At 43.9% G+C, this 20,908-nt stretch overlaps 1 protein-coding gene across 1 annotated transcript in view; it reads left to right on the forward strand.

Annotated features, from left to right (window-relative positions):
* Positions 1-370: 370 nt before the first annotated feature.
* The window catches only part of cblb (Cbl proto-oncogene B, E3 ubiquitin protein ligase), a 33,930-nt gene continuing 13,392 nt past the window's right edge, over positions 371-20,908 (forward strand). The window contains exons 1-7 of the mRNA XM_071522300.1: positions 371-514; positions 5,773-5,929; positions 8,977-9,098; positions 12,938-13,075; positions 14,445-14,532; positions 15,099-15,230; positions 19,592-19,792. Coding sequence (XP_071378401.1) covers positions 405-514; positions 5,773-5,929; positions 8,977-9,098; positions 12,938-13,075; positions 14,445-14,532; positions 15,099-15,230; positions 19,592-19,792 — 948 coding nt within the window. The 5' untranslated portion in view covers positions 371-404. The remainder of the gene's footprint in view (positions 515-5,772; positions 5,930-8,976; positions 9,099-12,937; positions 13,076-14,444; positions 14,533-15,098; positions 15,231-19,591; positions 19,793-20,908) is intronic.

The raw sequence follows: 20,908 nt of genomic DNA on the forward strand, positions 1-20,908 counted from the left end.
ATCATGTGTGATATATCACTGGCAGCCCACTACTGGCTTTTTTACATTTTTGCTCTTTGAAATTTGTTTTCTGACCTTTTGATGAAAGAAGCAACTGCAAATAACATATACTTGCAGGCTATATACATTCTGTTTAGATTTATTTTTGTAAATACTGGAGTAAATCAGTCCTGTATTTTGGGTTAACAAAGTGCCAAAAAGCTTATTTCCATGTAGAGTAAGAGTCAAACTAAAGCCATGTCCAGAATATAAATTCCAAATAATAAATTCCATATTGTCTCTGTGAAGCATTTGAAGCAACAGCGGCGGCGTACCGACTGTTTGCTCACTTCTCTTCTCCCTCCTCTGTGTGTGTGTGTGTCTGCAGGAGGAACCTGACCAAGCTGTCTCTGATCTTCAGCCACATGCTGGCCGAAATCAAAGCCATCTTCCCCGGGGGACAGTTCCAGGGAGACACCTTCAGGATCACCAAAGCCGACGCCGCCGACTTCTGGAGGAGATTCTTCGGAGAGAAGTACGGTTCAGACAGAGTGTCAAATCGACGCTCCCGTTTTTTTCTGGCGGATCGTGATTTCATCCTCTGTAAACGCGAGGCTGGCTGTCGGGATCTTTTGATGTCAGGGTGTGCGGATGTTTTCGTTTTTTTTTTTGTTTTTTTTTTGTATCTCTAGGATACTATCAGTCTCCGACGGTTCACATGTGCTCACGCTGTTTCTCAATATAATGACCTGAGGGGGAGATGCTCGGATGTTGGTGCGGCTCCAAGTCAGTGTGACAGACTGTCACGCTGAGCTACTACTTACACACACACACACCCACACACACACACACACACACACAGGCCACACCCAGCTGAGAGCAGATGCTGGGCTTGGCCTTTCTTTGTCTCACCAACATGCACAGCTGAGACAAGGTCGTGACATCAGTCTGGTTGTGTGTGCACATGCGCCTACATGCCTGCGCTAGCTATATTGTCTATATGTGTGTATCGGAGTGTATTGAGTCTTTTGGCTCGTACAACAATAGAACCCCTTCCGATGTTACAAACCCATGTGGGTCCTGGAAGAATATTTAAAAATTGGTTTTATTAAAAGAACCTTTTTAAAGCTGCACTAGGGCAACTTTGCACTTTGGCGGCCCCAAGTCACAGGGAGACATAAGGGCTTGAATTTTTTGAAAGTTTGAAGGACTTCATTACCCAGAAATCGTGTAACATGATGTCAGTAAACTGCACACTCCTCAGACCCAAATGTGAATCTGCAAGTTCTCAATTAGGGGGGATGTTACGCTCTTCTCTGTTGCAACTCTATAAAAATTGCCTAATACAGCTTTACGCCTTGTACAAGGCTCTTTATTCAGATTTCTCTGTTTTTATTCTCTGTGTAGACTGTATAGTGGACACTAACTGGTGTGAGTTTAGGCAGCCTAGCATGTTTAGACTGCATCACCAGCAAACGGTGATTATAGGTTATACAGTCTGTTGCATTTTACTGTCAAAGTCAAAACACTGAAGAACCACTTTGTTCTGTATGGAACCCCTAGATGCTGTAAGAAGCCACTAATCGTTCTTTAAATAGAAGTAAAGAGCCATTTAATGGTTTGAGTGGCTCTATAAAACAGTATTCAGCCCACCGAGAACCTCTAAAGAACCATATTTTTTTTACAGTGTGTGAGAGAGCGGCCTGAGCCGATTTTGTGAAGGAGAAGTCCCATATTAATTTGCTGAGTCCCCTAAGTAGGGAAACACTTTCCACATTGTCTAAATGGATTGGAGATAATAGGATACACAGAAAACATTTGAAACTTAGATAACTGATAAATGATTCACTTTTCTTTGAACTTGTGTGTCTCTGTTATCTAAAAGAAACTAAATGAGGCCAATAAGCCCAAATGCAATGAATGAAACAGTGAGAGCTTTCCAGTAACTTAGATACAATAATGTATGTCATGTAGTTTCAGTTAGTGGTGTGGGGAAAGTAGCCCAGCTGTGATTAACACTTGCTATGCTTACAAGCACACTAATATTCCCTTAATATTCAGGATACTCAAGTATTCCGTTTATGAACCGGTGCATGTAAATGCCGTATCCTGTTTACAATAATTTGGATAAACTCTTATCCTGGCTATGAAAAAGCTGGATAAGGTAGCTGGGATATTCCTGTATTATCTGGGATACTGATGCAGGTAAACATGTTATCCCGTTTACTGTTGGTTTTCATGGTCTGCGCAAGCTCAGTGTAGCATTTTGTCATGGAGAAGGTTGGCGGCAAACATGGCAGCAAGCGCTAGTAACTCCAGGTTCCTCTCACTTCTGGGGCGAAGATAAAACTGAATTGTTTATCTATCATGAAAGATCAGAGACCATTCACCATTCACCATTAGCCTATTTCATTTACAATAAGTTAACACAATTAGAGAATGTAGAAGAATGACTGTTTTGATCATAGTTTCATTGTCTCTCTACCTACAATACAGATAGTCATGGAATTCTGGACAAAATCATATCTAACAATACAAATATTTTCAGATTTGGGTGCGAGAAACACAATCTCATCAAATGGGGGTCCGTGTGCGTCCGTATGTGGACTAAATTAGGGTCCTTGATATGAAAAAGGTTGAGAATCACTGGTTTAGAACAGCAAATGGAAAAGCTTTCATGAAGTCAGGTCGCAGTGGAAAGTTCTGAAAAGATCATATGACACAGCCGAGGGTCAAAGTCGCACAATTGGTTGCATGCATCTTTCTGTTTAGTTGTAACTAGATTACATTGCTAGCCATATCATTGGCGGGGGAACACATAGGCAGAAATTCTGTTTATTGGTAGGTACGTGAATACAGGGCAGGGTTTCCCATAGAATGTTTTTTTCAGGCAGGAGACAAGTACACCCCCCCTAAATTGAAAAGGCATGAGAGATTGCAACCAAAACTGGTGGCAGGTTGTTGATAGGCGGGATTTGTAGCTAGATTTACTGCACAAAACAATGCTGCATGAAAACGGCACTGACACTTAAGACTTTTAAGACATGAAATAGAAAATATGACATTAAAAGTGGTCGAAATTCAAGTGCCAGGGAGTTGTGGGCATCTTTCGGGCATTACTGCTGAAAAATCATGAACAAACTGAGGGAAGCAGTGGCGCAAAATTAGGCGGCTTGGTTGAGTGAAATTTCAAAACAGAGCTCCCTAGAGGACAGTAAGCGCAAATGATTTTGCCTCCCAAGTTGTCATGTTTAGAGACCGATGTGACGAGAGAGTAGACATTGTTTTTTAGAATTCTGTTAGCCTTGCGGGGGTTGGACAATTGTAGGGGAAAGCCTGGATATTGGAGAGCGGGTTATTAAAAGTGCATGTATAGAGCCCATCTTGAACGAGGCCTCAGCTTGGGTACGAGCCAGTATCCAGAATGCTGTGTGCATGTGAACGTGGCCACCGGTTCTGCACTGGTACACAGTTGCGCCAGAGCGAATTAAAGCAAACGTTTCCGACCTCAAGACGCTCCTCCTCTCGCTCCCGGGGTTTTAAGTGCCGCTCCCCCCCCCCTCTGCTCGCGCTCCACTTTGTTCACAACCACTCCGAAAGACTAATCTATTATAGATTGTTACAAACCTCAGCTTCCCGCGGTCGGGGGGTTGGGGTGGGGGGGGGTGGGGGGGGATGATGATGATGATGTGTGCATGTCATCAATCCTGTCGAGAGAGACCCGGCGTCGCATGTTAGATCTCCATAAAACACTTTTCTCCCCCCCCCCCCCCCCCCCGTAAATGAAAAGCCCAGTCAAGGTCATATCGAAGCGTTCAATCACAATTGTCCCAGATTTGGCGCAGGTCCACCTTCGGAAAATGAGCTGTTACATGATCTCTTTTTTCAAATCGATGAACTCTTATGTTTGTGTTAAATATCACGATGCTCTTCAGAGTGGTGTCGCACATAAACTCGGCTACAGCATCCCTTGATTTGCTCTGTGTAAAGCACTATTCTTTGTGTCTGTGATATGGCAAACACAGCGCCATAATAACTGCGATTCTGCGTGTGGCTTCCAGTAAGGTGGTGGCCAGATACAGCAGTGGGCATGTGAGGCTAATGTATATAGGCAAGTGCATATTAAAGTTGTGGTCAGCCATGCGTTGGACCAGAGAGTGATGTTCCCGTCAGCAGTGGGTTGTTGTTTTTTTTTTACAGCCTTGATTAGTATCACCCCAATGAGATGAAGCAACAAAATAAAGGGATTCTGCTCAACTGCCCGTCCTCACTCGTTTCCCTCTCTCTCTCTCTCTCTCTGAAACTCGCCCCCTGTGCTTGTAGTGAGCCACGTGACGATGTGCTGTCGTTGTGTTGACTTCTCGTTTTCACAGTTTGATTCTCCCATACTGCTATCATCACGCCGGAGTAAAGAATTAGCTCGCCTCACACAAGTTATTCTGTTTTTTTTTTCCATTTCTTAGTCTTGGTACATACAGTTCATACAGTACTTTGTTTTTTTCCCAGAGATAACCTGAACGCTCATGGTGTGTTGCGAGGGAGAACATAACAACATTGATATTATAATCAATTTTAAGAATACTGAGGCATCCAAATGAAGTGGTTGGTAACTTTCAGGAGGGCTGGTTCTGCATTAATAGTGATTGGGAATGGGAATATCCTTACAGAACGGCACACTCCAGTGATCATGGTTGTTTGGGACAAGCAGGAAATGTGCAGTGACAGCTACCCTCTGAAAATGTCCTCATAACGGAGCTGCCACTCCTCATTTGGTTGCTCATTGCAGAGTTTCGGTGTTGCGCCAACATTGCAAATTGTCTATTTTTTGCTGCAGAGCGACATTTGTCACCATGGCAGTGCAATAAACACAGCTATGTGGCCCATACCAGCGTTGTTAAGCATCGTCAACAAAATCTATTTTCAGTATTTCATTTATTTTATTGATGATATATGCAAGCCAAGAGTTCTCATGGTTCAAAGTGCTGTAATTTAAAAAAAAACGACAATGTGTGTCTCTTCCACTGACAGGTAGTGTGAGACCTTTCGATCTCGGTGCAGTGAATTTGAATATCTTTGGTATAAGAGCATTTTATCCTCCTTCAGAGCTGCCTCCACCATGATGTGAAGCAACCTCTCAACAAAAAAAATCCTCAGAAGGAAAAAAAAAAAAAAAAACCTTGACCAAGAAGGCTTAGCAGTTGGTGGGCACAAGATGTTGCAGTCCTCTGACTATCTTGTTTCTTGCCTATGTTGCCGTCTTAAAGAAAAGCTTGTGTTTTGCTCATTCCAATAAGGCTTCATGTGTTGGTGCCATAACACAATCCCTATGCACTTGCCTTTTTCTGATGTCCCACATTCCTGCCTAGCCTTATTTTGGTGACAGCAATAATGTATTTCTGTTTAGCAGTGTTGTTACAATAAAAGCTTTGAAGTATGTGAGGAAGTAACATAACGTTAGCCTGACTTGTCATGTTTGACAACATGAGCAAAGTGTAATGGGTACTGAAACTGCAATCATGCTGATCACGCTCTTCGCATAAATTAGGTAACGTGACCTTTGAAATAATCAGATATTACCAAAAGTTCAGTTTCAGTCAGTTTCCCATGTTGCTATCAAATCAACAGGCAAATTGGGTGAGACACTTTACTCCTCTCGTTGCATGCTGTCAAACTTCATCATCACGGTTTACAGCCCTTGAGAAAAAAAAAATTTCTACAGGATTTAGTGAGCAGCATCTAATCAAAAAAAGCAAGTAAAAGTCTTATGATAAATTTTTTTTTTCTCTCCTGCAGGACGATAGTGCCGTGGAAAGTCTTCCGACAGTGCCTTCACGAAGTGCATCTCATCAGCTCGGGCCTGGAGGCCATGGCCCTCAAGTCCACCATCGACCTCACCTGCAACGACTACATTTCTGTTTTCGAGTTTGACATCTTCACGCGACTCTTCCAGGTTGGTCAATAATAGCGCTCAACAATCAAAATCGAACCGGTTTGGAGCTGCCACATCAAGTATTTTTGACATACTTAATTGGTGCGTGTTCAGCAATTGAAAGCAGTGGGTGCAATAGGTTTGAAACCATGCGTGCAATGTTTCCGGTTTGCTGTATTTTTTACACAGCTCGTTTATGTTGAATTCTTCGGAGAAAAATCAATTTATCAGGATCCGTTCCGCTGTGTACCACTTGTATTTTTCAGTCTCCTGCAAGCCAGACGTTTACTGTTAAAAGGTCCGGTCAGAAATGTCATTATGACATTATATTTGTATTATGTCAAGAAAGCAGCAAACGGTGTAGCTCATAATAGTGATTTTTCCTGAGAACTCAAAGGGCACACCATCAAAATTTCTCAGAACAGGAGGATGCTTTCAAATTACGATGTTATTCATTGTAACATCCAGTGCTTTAACTCATAACATGCTTTTAAATGGGTGTAGGACATAGAACTCGTTTGTCATAAACAAAAAATACGTATGAAATTTTGTTTGGCAAATTTGCCATTTGGAATAAGTGCCAAAGAGGCCGTTTTAAGGAGAGAGGTAGTGTCAGAAGTAGCAGTCACTCTAAATTTCACACAGTATCTCTTAGTATCTATCAGATGCTTGCATAAAAGAAAAGATACTGAGCCCACTCTTCTCCTTATTTGGCCTGAAATGGTTCTTGGCCATATCGTCCTTGTTTGGTTTATGCAGCAGAAGTCCTGTTTGCCTGTTTGAATGTATGCAGACTGACTCACTCCGGAGGTCTTCTGTCCTTTCTCCCCCTGCCTGTGCTCACCAGTGACGTCACACCGACTCGCACAATGACTGGAACGGTGTGTCATAGCGAGAGGGGCACGATGAAAACGTTACTTGTGGGTTTGATAAGTTAACAACACAGGAGCAATAAAGTGCGTAGAGAGGATTTTTTTTTTTTTTCTATTTTTGCGCTCGTTTGAGGTTGTTGGATGTGTGTGGCTCCGGCTCTCTCCTGTTGACAGATTACTGGCCCATGTGGCTTCAAGATGGTGTGTGGGCGGAGAGGCCTTACAGCGATGTTTTACTTTGGCAGAACTTTTGCACTAAGCATGCTCACTTCCAAAATGAAAAATCGACTGTGAACACAGAAAAATCATTTGGTGAGGATCAGTGTATTTTTTTCAGACTCGGTTCTCAGAAAATATATATAAGTGAATAGAAATTCAGAAAAAAAACAAACCTCAATTTTCATTTTCAGAGCAGCTATTTTCACTCTTGACTATTCAAGAATGTTGCAAAGTGCAAATATTCTACCAAAGCGAAATATTCCTCAAACGATCCTCGCCGATAGGAGTTGCCACGGATCGACCGATTCCTAGGAAGTCAATCCCGGAGCAGTCTAGCCTGTGTGTCGGTCAAGACGGGCCCCCCCCCCCCCCGTGGTCAACCTCATGCCCCTGGCTTGGCTGATTCACTGGTCGGGAATCCTGGTGGGAGGCGGAGTGGGGGGGGGGATCAGAGGGCCCACATGAAGGTGAACACGACCGGGTGAACAAAGGAGGCCAAACCCAGTGACGAGGCACGGGCGGAGGTATTATTCTCTTAGGGCAAAACTCTTGTAGGGGGCGTTCATTCTTTTTTGCAGAGGCTCAGATTCTCTCAGCTCTAGTTTACTGTGCTAATATACGAGTCAAGAAGTCAGAAGAAGACATAAATAACTTTTCATTCGACCCTATGGTTTGGTTTAAGAATTGTTATGAGTCTGGCTTGGATTTGCGCATGCAGATATAGTCTGACGTAGGAAATCTGACCATAAAAAATAATAATATAAAATAATAAAACCCATTTAATGGATATGTCTGATCTGACCTTGAAGGAAACGAATAAGAACGGTTGCTTTCCTTGCTTCCCATTCTGCGCCCTACTCAATAATCAGTATTTTTTTTTTTTTTTTTTTTTTTTTTTTTCATTTGGCCGCCTCCTGCCTCTTTTCGCGCCGGGCCGCAATCCAGTTTACTGGTCAAATCAACAAAAACTCCCAGAGAAGCGGCTTGCTCGGGCGCCAAGTCAGTCCAAAAAGCCAGTAATTCCAGTATCCGTGAGGCTTTTCCTCTCTCCTGCCAAAAAGCCGGCTACGCAGACGAGGGCAGCGGATCATTGTCCCCCCCGGTGAGCTCCGGCTAACGGGCGGGATGGAGGTGAATGTAGTGGGGGTTGGCATCGCGCGGAGCCAACTGGCAGCCCGTCCCAGCACAATGCCCCTCGGCCCTTAACAACAGTTTTATGCTCTTAATGTAGGGATCTGATGAAAACGGCGTCTCCGTCAACCCCCAGTGATGGTGTTGTGGGAGGATGTGTTGCTGAATTTCCGCACGGTCGCTTCAGTGCCTGTTGTATTTGATCATATACCAGATTTATGTTTTTTTTTCCTGCTTTATTCACAATGTGAGGAGGATATTAAGCGGGGTTGTTGGACAGAATCGCACCCACTCACGCCGAGCTGGCCATGGCAAGAAAAGATGCAGATGTTGCCAAAATTCCTCTCTCTCTTCGAATTTGTGCTTTGTAGTCAGATGTCAAATTCTTCTATGTTTATATCTGATGTTACAAATATAACGTTGCTGCTTTCATATATGCATTCATTAACTCCACAGACGCCACCCATTAGCAGTAATGTTAAATAGCGTTCTTCCACGTCAAATGTTTTGGGATCTGTGCAGCTCAAGTTCTTTATAAACCAGCAATAGATGTATTTCCAGTTAAAAAAATGTCTTTCCAGGTTCAATTACACTGTTCAGGAGGACCCCAAGCAAAATCATGAATCATTATTATTATTTATTATTTAATTCAGCGGAGTTATTCCAATTACAGGATGTATGAGTGACTGTTCTAATCATAGGATTCACTCTCACCACCAGTATCTCCCCACATTCTTCATTTTCAATACTGAATCAACCCCTGAAGGCAGAGACCCCCCCCTGCCTTAGAGTGTGTGTCTGTACATGTGTGACTGTATCCTAAACCTCCCGGTCTCTGTCCTCCAGCCGTGGGGATCGATTCTGAGGAACTGGAATTTCCTGGCGGTCACTCACCCCGGCTACATGGCCTTCCTCACCTACGACGAAGTCAAGGCTCGGCTGCACAAGTACATCAACAAGCCTGGCAGGTACGGTATCTGTGTGTGTGTGTGTGTGTGTGTGTGGGTGGTTGTGTATATTTGACTTCACGTGAGTGTTGGACTGTCATAACCTACTTCTAAGCTTCTGTTGCCTCTATCCTAAGGCCATAATTCAGGGTTTGTTTACCCTTGCCTTGTACGAACCCCTCCCATTGGTCAGCTGCTGCTTCCTTGTTGTTATCTTATATCAGAAGTGCAGCCAGATCTTGATCTAAAAGCCACCAAGGTGGTTGTGATCTAAGTCTTCCGGATATTATAATGGGTCTCCTTGGTCTGCGCCCGTCCTCATGAATATTTATGACTCGTTGGCAAACCTCAACGTCGACGTAGCAAACAGCCTAATAGCACACAATCAAACACAATGAATATCAATCAGAAATGTTGATTGTCAAGGCATCTTCATTCGGTATTACACGCCGTAAATGGGGCATGATCTGCTCTTGGACCTCTGAGCTGCAGCCTGAACAACAAACACACCCAATCGCTCCCTAATTGCTGTCATATATATACATAAAACATGTCCTCTCTCCTCTCTCAAGTGCTCATGATAGCAGTTGGGAGTAAATGATCCCTCATCACGGAGCGAGAATCACTTTCAGTTTTCAATTGCTGCAGCTTAAGGGGAACCTTGAACGAAGTCCAAAGGCCTGGAGCAGTTGAAGCAACCAGTTCAGTGGCAAAAAAACTGAAGTGAAACTAGTCTTTAAACCCCCATGTGCAAAGAGGGGAAACAAACCCCCATGTGCAAAGAAGGGAAACAAACCCCCATGTGCAAAGAAGGGAAACAAACCCCCATGTGCAAAGAAGGGAAACAAACCCCCATGTGCAAAGAGGGGAAACAATGTGCTATTTATTTGCGAAATAGACCACTTTTTACCCACTTTTTTTAGGCCAACAGAAATCTCTAAGTAGCATCAAACTAATGTAAGTTACATGATCATAGGTTGTTTTCACAAAAAAAGCATAAATATATGCTTTTCTGAAGATATAATTGTTTTTATTTTATTGGTGGTTGTTAGAATTAATATTGTTGAAATAGTAGTAGTGTAATGCATAATGGATACACATCAGAAGTGGGTGGAAATCAGCGTTTCTGTGTCTTCACTGAAAGCAGTGGGTACCGTTTCCTGCAAAAGAACCAGCTGGTGTAGTATATGGAGCAGTACACACTGGTTTCAGAAAACGAACGCTGACAAGCCGTGTTTGGTGGAGTGCCAATCCACTAAGAGGGTTTTCCCCCTCTTCGTGGCAAGCTCCCGGTGGAAAAAAAAAAAAAGGAAATTGAATTGAAAATACCTTTAACAACAGTGCTAATTTATTGAGAGCGACTAGTGTAGCCTTGAGGAGAGCCGTGCCCTGTGATTAGTCGGGGCCTAGCATAGCAGTATGGTAGAGCAGAAGGGATAATGACAGGACTCTGAAACCTGTGTGTGTGTGTGTGAGAGAGAGAGAGAGAGAGAGAGAGAGAGGATAGTGTGTCCGGGTATGCAAATACATAGGGTGCTGATCCCCTAGTGAATCATGCAAATACCATAGTCATGAACCAACAAACACACACATACACATACACAGCTGTGTGTGTGGGACAGGGCAATCATCTGGGATGAGCTGCTACGTGTTCCCATTTCATCACACACACACACACACACACCAGCAACTACCAGGCGTCCACAGTAATCTGCTCAGAATAGAAAGATTGATCCTATAGAATGATGAAAAGGGAAACCAGAGAGGATTTTGTACTCACATGTCACTGTATTAAAGAAGGACATGTATTGTGGATGCAGTGAATAGGCCGCGGCAGTGATCAGTAAATCAATAGCATATGGGCTGCACATGCAACCGCTGAAGCTTTTCATTGTTATGTACACAGGGAGGCTCTCTGTCTTCGGGAAAACTCTCCCAGTCAGAGGCAAAAACACCGCTTATCGTCTGGAACTCTCTGTTTTCTGTCTTCCCACGTCTCTCCGCAGTCAAAGCCCCCCCCCCCCGGTGGATTTAGCCTGATGCCTTTGTTGCTGGTGGAGGTGGGATCATACCGTGGTCAAGGCTCCCTCTAAGCCCAATACCCGCGCCGGACTGCATCCATAATGCCTTTCTCTTTCTCTCTGTTTTTTTTCTCCGACATCTTTTTCACATTCGAATCGTTCCACCTCGCGCCGGGCCCGCTTCCTTTGTATTCAGCCGCGATTGGAACGAGGAAATCCCTCTGCGATAAAGGGGGGAGGTTTGAAAGAAGCCGCAGAGGCAGGCCGTTGTTTGTTGCCGTATTAGTTTTATATCAGAGGTAAAGGTAGAAAGTTCACAGTTCGCCGTAGAGGAAACAGTGCGGCTCGTGGCGTCGGCTCGTTTCTTAATGCCCGAAGTGAGATGAGCTGTGATTATCTCATCCGTTCTGCCCCTCCAGTGTTCATTCAGGTGTTATTGATCACATTGGGTCTGTGCAATTGAATCATGAGGCTATTTGAAAAACCTATTAGCGCTAATTCCAGGCATGGCACAGGCACTGCTGTTCATGAAATTGACCCCAAAAAAGAGCCATATAAGACAAAATAAAGTGCCCCTCCTGTCATAAGGCAAATATGAAGGACATTTTACTCTTTGTAAAGCTCAAAGACTTTGAGGTTCAGAAATACAGTCACCTAAAGTCCTTACATGGACTCATCTACTGATCAGTATTCATTTTTCTTCTCAAACCACAAAAATCCTCTTTTTAATCAAGGGTGCATTGTTTGCATCTGGCGTCTTTTGATGTAATGTCTCCAAAGCCCACAACAAACGGACACGCACACAACACACACACACACACAGAGCAGTAGTTAGTTAGTGAGGTCTGTCCAGTGTGTGCGAGGGAATTGAGCACGTGGGTGTCGATGCAGTCATCGTGAGGCCTGCTGATTGCCTCCTTGAGGGGGCAGTTCAGTGGCGCCGTGTACAAATGGTGCAAATCGGAGCTCGCCATAGACTCTTTGGGGACTTGCTGAAATGCATCTGAACCAGTCCACCGCTTATGATTATTAACTCTCTTGAGTGTCATGATGAGTTGATGAAGGCTCCATTTGTCCTTATTTTTGAGATTTTTGAGAAGAGAGCACTGTGCGCTAAAACTGGAATGTTGAAAGCCTTAAAGGAATATACAAAGTTTCTGGGATATTGTCCCATTGCTAACATGCTAACATGCTAACACTTCAGCATACTCTATGTTGAGTGATAGTAGGTCACTAGCATTATCTCAAAAGTGAGAATGTGAGAAGTTGTAGCAGCTCTAAAGCTAAATGGTAAGTAGTCTTAAATGATATGTGGCTAAGTCTGGCAGTTTTGTGTAGGAGAGTGGTAAAATTTATGCAAAAATAATTTGTTTTGAACTAGCAGGGACTACTTTCCCCGTTTCCATAGGAAGTGAAGGTGGTGGGTGATGAGAGTCTGTTTACAGCTAAAAAATCACTGCGCAGTAGATGAATACATGGCTGCTGACCTGACATAGTTCCAAAAATAAACCTGGCAGCTATATTGAGTTAATATTAAATTTACAAAAAAATATCATAAAAACCACCAACAACTTTGAATTACTAAAACATTAGTCTCCTTATTTTGGATAATGCTAGTGTGCCACTATCACTCAACATAGTGTATACTAAAGTGTTAGCATGGAGCTAACAGGTACACATGAATGCTCTATCACTGAGCGGGTAAGTTGACCAATGGGAGAATCCCCCCCAAAAATTGGCGTATTCCTTTAACATTGTTGATTTTAATTGTGTTAAACATGTTTTATTTTGTGACTCGTATGTGTGACCCGTGTGTTCCTGTTCCTCCCCCACCAAAAGCTACATCTTCCGACTGAGCTGCACACGGCTGGGCCAGTGGGCCATCGGCTACGTGACCAACGACGGCAACATACTGCAGACCATCCCCCACAACAAGCCCCTGTTCCAGGCCCTCATCGATGGCTGCAGGGAGGGCTTGTACGTAACCTACCACACACACACACACACACACACACTCTTTCTCTCTTTGTGTATTGATCAGTTGTGCTACTCTCTACTGTGTGCAAGCTGTAGACAAATGAGAAATGATCAACTGTAGTGGGATCAGTCACATCTGATTCTGTCTTTAAATGTTTTTTGGCAGTCCAAAGCGCTGTGCTTGTTGAACATGTAACCCTATGTTGTGCACATTCTGAAAGCCAGTTCCCAGATGAAACGTCATGTTTCTGTCTCGGCCCGACAAGAGGGTGTCTTTGAGCCTTAACTCCTTTGCGGGGCCATCTGTTTCTATCATACCTGACAATTTGACAGGCTCCCAGACAGATCAAACATGCTTCCCTCCATTTAGTGCACAGCATCACGCTTCCCTCAGCCGTCAATCAGGACTCTCCGCCTGGCTGAGGTTGTTCAAGGCCCGGCGCGTCGCCTCGCAAGTCCGCCGCCACGCTGTTTGAAGCACCTCTGTTTTTGATGAAGCAGGGAGGCCCCAGCACCTCTGGGGAAGGCCCATTCACTCTTTCAAATATCAATCTTTCCAATTATACCCAAGCTTGCAAATCCTGAGTTACTTTTAAAGTGGGACTGAAAGCAGAAAAGCGACACTATTCAGTTTTGTGATGATGGTTATTGGCCAAATTTCAATTTTTATACTCTACTCACCTATGAGATATTGCCACTAGAGTTTGGATTGGATTTTGGATTGAAACTGCCATAAACGTAACATTTTGTGCCGATATTCAATATCTCTGAATTTGGTCTTTTTCATGCCAAAAAATCCCCCAAAATTAGAAGTGTTCTGTGTGTCCTCCAGAAGTTCATCTTGTCAGAGTGGAAAAGCCACCTTAGACCACGGGACATTAAAACTCTCCATTGAAACCCAGTATAATCTTAATTGCCTCGCAGAGAGAAAATTGTTGTGCTGTCAGGCGTGAACGCTCAAAAAGACAATGCATATATAAGTATGTTTACAAGAAAACAAGATAAGTGTTTCCATAAAGTACAAGTGTATAAATAAAAAGTACTATAGTCGATACTACTACCACTACTATTACCTCTACTACTATTACTACTACTGCTACTACAATTAATAATAATAATCATAATCTTAATCATAATAATCTATTGTGTACTTGCAGTGCTGCAGGTGTAGAATGTTGTAAGATTTAAAAAAAATAAAAAAATCAAATCACACTTGATCTAATCAAGAGGCTCTGAGTGTAGGAAATGAAGAAAGAAGAATTAATAGCATAATAATAATGTAGAGCAGAAACTCCTTTTACAGAAATTTTGACAAAATCTCATAGTGCCCCATTTGCACGGTTAAAAGTTTACTTTTTCTCATCCGCAGCTACTTGTTTCCCGATGGCCGCAGCTACAACCCCGACCTCACCGGCTTGTGTGAACCGACGCCCCACGATCACATCAAAGTCACACAGGTGGGTTTGTGTCGACTTGTACGTATGCCAGTGTGTGTGTGTGTGTGTGTGTGTGTGTGTGTGTGTGTATGAGGTCATGCTCCATCTGCGTGAACAGGGTTCCTGCCGGTAAAGGAAATTCTGGAGTATCGCGGAAGTTTGAGAGGTGTACACCAGACTGGGCAAGTCAGGGAATTTGATGAATTCTCTGGGGTAGTCAGGACATTTCAGGGAATTTTACAAATGGGTCAGTTAACAGGAAAATAGCAGAATGTATTTTACACATTTATTGCATTAGATGATGGTTTTCAGCTGTATTTCTCCACAGCAAGCCCAACTGTAGTGGAAACCAGACTGTTTACCCCTTTTTCACAACATTAACAAACCAGGCAGGAAGAACATTTTTAAGCCATGAAAGAGATCTGACTTGGGTACGGAAATTCCAGAAAAACTCAAGGAGTCTTACATCAGGGCCTGTGCGCATAGGTGTGTGTGTCTGTATTCGTGTGTGTGTGTGTGTGTGTTTATGTATATTTGCATATGCGCATCACCCGATGACTAACACCAGCTTTCTGTGCCCCGAGCAGGAGCAGTATGAGCTGTACTGCGAGATGGGCTCCACCTTCCAGCTCTGTAAGATCTGCGCCGAGAACGACAAAGACGTGAAGATCGAGCCCTGCGGTCACCTCATGTGCACTTCCTGTCTCACGGCCTGGCAGGTACTGTGCTGAACAAACGCCGAGTATACTTTTGTCGGACTCGGGGGGGCCCGTAAGAGCCACGCGCTGTGGGTTTTGAAGCCAGAATCGTGATCTATATATATGTTCTACAATCCCTTTCCTCTCATCTTTCTTGCAATATTCTGTCCGGGTCGAGCAGAAAACCTCCCCCCCCCCCCCCCCCCCAAACCTCACATGGAAAAAACTTAACGTCTTCAAAGTCGACTTTTTTCTAGTAACGTTATTTTTAGATTTTTCGTGTGAGAACGAGTGCGGTTTGAAGATTAACAAGCATCTGCATATAAGCGGGAAAGGACTATTGAATAATAGAAGCAGCTTTCAGCCTCCAGTGCGATAGACGCTGGTTGAAAACCTCCCTCCTCCTCCTCCTCTTCCTCCCCGTGTCCTTGCATCTGTCCTAATCAAATTTCCACATATCAGTCAGTAGCGGAAGTGAAAACTGAGAGTGTGTGCATGTATTTCAGTATTTCTCTGTGTGTGTGTGTGTGTGTGTGTGTGTTTCCGCATCCTGCTGTGTGCGTGTGTGTGTCCTTATGTGTGTATACAGTACACCAACCTGCGCTTGTGTGTTCATATTGTGTTTGTGTGTCAGAAGCCGCGCCAGCGAAGTATGTTTGTAATTACCCTCCCTAATGAATCATTAGCGTCGGGTCCAGAGACTCCCTCCTCTCGCCTCCCTCTCCATCTCTCCTCCTTTCATCCCTCCCTGCTCTCCTTTCCTCCTCTGGGTGGGACATCTGTGTTGCAATCACACAGCGATGGCTCTCTAGAGATAGAGGCGTTCTGCACTGACCCCACTGACAGCGTATCGATCTCTGGCAGGGACACGCACATTCAGTCTGCAGGCCTGGAAGCCAGCCCAGAAACATGTCTCGCAATCATAGGTCTGTATCAAGGTTATTTTGAGTTAGCCCAAACAAAATTTGTTACTAACTCTCAAACGTTGTCATGTCACAGACTCCCAGATAGACACACAATCCCCATTTGATGAGATTTTGTCCCCAGGAACCCCCATATGGGAAGATTGTTGTTGTTGGTTTAGTATTGAATTGTCTAACTGGAGATAATAGTGGGGCAAGTGAAACCTATGGCTACAATAGTCATGTGTATACATTTTCTAATTGGGTTAGTTTCTAGTGAATTAAATTATACTGAAATTAAACTATTCCTCATTTTGCTGAGGACCCCCTGGCAACCCATCAGGGACCCCTGGGGATCCTGGACCCCACTTTGAGAACCACTGACTAAAACTAGCAAAAACTAAGACTAGCCATGAAAGAAATGAAACCAGTAAAATAAAATAACAAGCTTTACGGCAAGACGAGTAAGAGTGGATAGAGACGGGAAACCAAATGACACTGAGTTCAATCTTCATTGGAACTTAAAGCAGCGGTTCTTTAACTGGTGTCCTGGGACCCCCAGGCGTCCTTGAAGGGGTTCCAGATGGTCCCGAGCAAAATGAGGTATAACTGTTGCATTCATTCAGTTAACACTTAAATAAAGATGATGACTTTTCAGATCAGAGGTTTCAGTCTCTCTCCTGTTATCTCAGTAGAGGCTGACAGCAACAATCCTTGCAGATTGGGCTCCGTACAATTTTTCTGCATGACATCGTCAAATGCACAGTGTATTTGTATAATTTTGACTTTTTCATATAAAATGGTCCAAGCAAACCATACATCAAAAACTATTACACTACAACCGACTCTGCAGTGGAGCTTTTGAGAGGGAGGAGATGGAAGATGATTCAGACAACAATGAGTTGTAGTTTCATGTGCGAGTTTAAGAAATTGTTTTTTTCATTTAACCTGCACTATAACTGTTTCCATTTATCATGAGCCTTTGGTTTGCCTATTATTAGTCAGAAGAATACAAAGTCTACCTTAAACATAAATCAAGTCAAGTTTATGTAGCCTTTTATCACAAGTATGTCTCCAATTTTACCACTTTCTGCAATTTTACTGAAAAAAAAACCACAAGCTTTTTTTAGGGCACAGAAATGCTCAGAAATCATAGAGGGACTGCAAAACCTTTATCAAACGGGGGTCTAAAGCAGTGGTTCTCAACGTGGGGTCCGGGGACCACCAGGGGTTCTTGAGGGGGTTCCAGGGGGTCCCCAGCAAATTGATAAATTGTTAAACTTCACCATTATTTCATTTACAAGAAGTTAACACCATTAGAGAATGTAGAAGAATGACTGTTTTGATCATAGTTTCACTGTTATCTCTCTTCCTACAATATAGACAGTCATGGAATTCTGGACAAAATCATATCTGACAATAAAAATAGTCTCAGATTTGGGTCCAAGAGACAAAATCAGATCAAATGGAGGTCCGTGGCCCTAATGTGGACTAAATTAGGGGTCCTTGATATGAAAAAGGTTGAGAATCACTGGTCTAAAGCATATACATTTGGGGGTCCTCGACATGAAAAGACTCCAGAACCCCGTTATTTAAAGCATTTGAGCAGCTTTGAGGAGCACACAAAGCCGCTCGGTCCTCAAGAGACTCAATTTCACGGCTACAAACTTGGACTCCGTTTTTCTTGGGTGGCTTTACCCTGAACAGAGCTGTAGGTTTAGCTAATGAGCGCACTCTTTCCAGGCCCCGGTCCCCCACTTTGTAAACAGTCTATGAGCGCAGGAGTCGGAGGCAGCAGCCACATTAGCAGTGTTTGTTTGTCATACTTCCTGTTATGACAAGTCGACGTGACCCCACCTCCTCCACAACCTCACGGTTCCACAGAACTGAGTGTGTTAGTGAGTCAGTGACGTATGCGGGGTGGGTGTGTTTGTGTGTGTGTTTCAGCAACAAAGTATTTTCCTCTGCACTCGTTAATGCGTGAGTCAGAGAGAGAGGGAACCCTCCTACCCTCTGACAGTGACTAACCCGGCGCTGGTTCGTTCAAGTTCACTTGAGTCAGCGGTGGTTCCCTTACTTTCCTCTCTGTCTGTATATTAGTCAGCCATGGGGTAGATCAGACATGCACTCCTCGCTCACAGAAAGGAAAACAGCTGGCTTGCGATCTGTGTAATTCCACATCCTGTTCTCTGTAATGGCCTTATTTGATCTCAGCAGAGAGTATGGGGGCACATGAGAGGGTTCCCTTGTTCTACATAGGGGTTTTTACTCTGAGTCAAATCAGGTAGGTCTCGCAAAGGTTCACGGTGGCTTCTCTGCATCTTGTTTTTCCAAGATCGTAGCGATAAGTACAGTAAGATGGAGGTATACCTGAAGTTCACGCAGCATCTCGATGACTGTATCAACAGTGTTGGCACTTACTATCTAGCTCTGTCCATAAGCTGCCGTCATTCTAGAAAGTCAACACCATCCAGGATGAAGGGAGAGGCAGACAGAAAACTGTATTTCTGAGGGGGAAAAAATGCTCAGCTGTGAACCTCCCAGTGTTTGGATGTTCTTAGAAAGCTTGGGAACGTTGATTATATTAACTGTCGGCCAGCGAACTCAAGTGCCAGCTGCCCATCCCGAGAGTTTCCGAAGTGGAAGTGAAGCAAAGGTTTTCTCTCCTTTGACATGACAAACGTTCGGGAGACTTCAGTGCTAGTTCGTCAGCTCGGCCACGCCTTCCGCTGAACGTTAGGGTTTCCGCAGCGTCCGTGACCGCCGCACCATCTCCTCACCCCCCCTCCAACCAACCCTTCTCCACCTCCTTCCTTTTAACCTCCTACTCCTTCCCTTCTCCACCCGCTCCAATTAGGATTAGGTTTCAAACATGCCTTTGGTGCGTCCTGCGCCAAGTCCCCAACCATATGGCGGCCACAATTGCAGCTTTGTTCTCTGTAAATATTGTCTGCCTTTGATTGTAGCCCCCAAGTCAACAGAGGGAGATGGACTGAAAACCAAAACCCCTTTTATTCTCTTATTTATGACCCCCACTTGACAGGGGCTGCCATGTGGAATATGTACACGGGCCCATTGAACGTTGTAAAGTTACAAAACAGCTTCCCCTGGAGAGTATCTATGCATGCATGTGTCCAATTGACTTTGCCAGAGTCCTTTCATGAATGGGACGGGGGGGTGGGGGGATATAGGGTAGTAGTGAAGTGCATAGAGTTGAGTTGGCCTGAATGAAACCATGTGTATCCCAGCTGTCTGCAGCAACAGGCCATCCTGCTCCAGTTCAAACTCTACGGTCAAAGTGATTCCTCATGCTCCTAAAACGTTGCAGCAACGAAACCATGTTCACCAGATCATTACGTTTAGAAATGTCTATGGGTTATAAATGTCACTGGCGCCCCATCTGTGTCTGTGCATGTGTGTGTGTGTGTATGTGCATGAAATAGGAGATTTCATGCAAGCTCTTTTCCTCATCTGTTCCAGGAGTCGGACGGCCAGGGTTGTCCGTTCTGTCGTTGCGAGATCAAAGGCACGGAGCCCATCATCGTGGACCCCTTTGACCCACGAAATGAGGGCGCCAAGTGCTTCTTCCTGGACCAGCTCAGCTGCCCCATGCTGGAGCTGGACGAGGACGAAGACAGAGAGGACTGCCTGGTCATGAATGGCCTGGCTAACATCAGGAAGGTAACTGCCTATAGCAGCGGCTGGTAGTTAGATGCATTCTATATGGTGTATAACAGGATTTCCCTTGCCTCTTTGATTATAAAGGAGTTGGATGTGCCATCTAAATATCGTGAAAGTTTCAAAACGCACTTCCATAACTTTGTGGCGTCACAAAGTTTCGCTCATTACTATTTCTGTAAGAAATAATAGACTAACAAAGTGTTTTTTTCGAAGCGGTTGAGCGGTTGTCATTGTTTATTTACTGGAGAGTTTTCCCTACCTGTAGCTGCCGGGCCGCAGCGTCTCACATTTCACTCTTGAAATGGTTAGCCAATCAGACCGGAGGGGCCGTTAATATTAATGAGCCTTAAAGACACAGCAACAGAAACAGCCTGTTCTTGGTAAGGCTCAGAGACATCCTGGAAACATGTAAAAATGGATTGAGTGTGTTTTTGGTACATGGCACCACACACACAGCTTTGAATGGACCTCAAGACAGAAAATAAAACACTGGAAAGTGGAGAATATGGGACCTATAATGGGTATTTTTTATTGTGTAAAAGGCGCCTTTGAAATCCAATTTGCTTTGGATGCTTATGTTTGGAGTTGGAGTTAGGATTATTGATGGTAGATAGACCATTGATGGGGTATGAGGTTACCACTAGGCCACCTTAGAGATCTGAAACATCATCATGCTGCACAGTGCACTTTAACAACTTTAATAAAATTAAAGAAAAGGCTAATTTCCATCAGCACTGCTTTGCAATTTGCCATATTTGTAGACTAGAGCTAGTGCTACATGGACTGGCACTGTTAAATGCCCCAATAACTATTATTTATTTTGCCACCAGTACCACCCATATCCTTCACCCAAAATCGTAAATCAGTTATTCTGTCCTTCTTGCCTTGTTATTTTCCAGCAATGGTCCCTGCATGATCCAGGTTCCTTAAAAATGACTTTAAAGACCTTCTTCTTAGCCACTTCCAGCTTATGAGGAGCTCTCAGGAAGCCGTTCTTATCAGAGGAAATGGCAAGCTGTTACAGGCTGCCGCTCTAAACCTTTCAGCCCTATTGTCATTCAACTTCTTGTCTTAAGAGGTATTTATTGAAAATGTCATTTCAAAGCATTACAATGC

The sequence above is a fragment of the Centroberyx affinis genome, unplaced genomic scaffold, assembly GCF_046629955.1.
Source record: "Centroberyx affinis isolate AG114_WGS23_722 - 3 ecotype Tasmania unplaced genomic scaffold, CSIRO-AGI_Caff_v1 ptg000975l_1, whole genome shotgun sequence".
In the NCBI taxonomy this organism is placed as follows: domain Eukaryota; kingdom Metazoa; phylum Chordata; class Actinopteri; order Beryciformes; family Berycidae; genus Centroberyx; species Centroberyx affinis.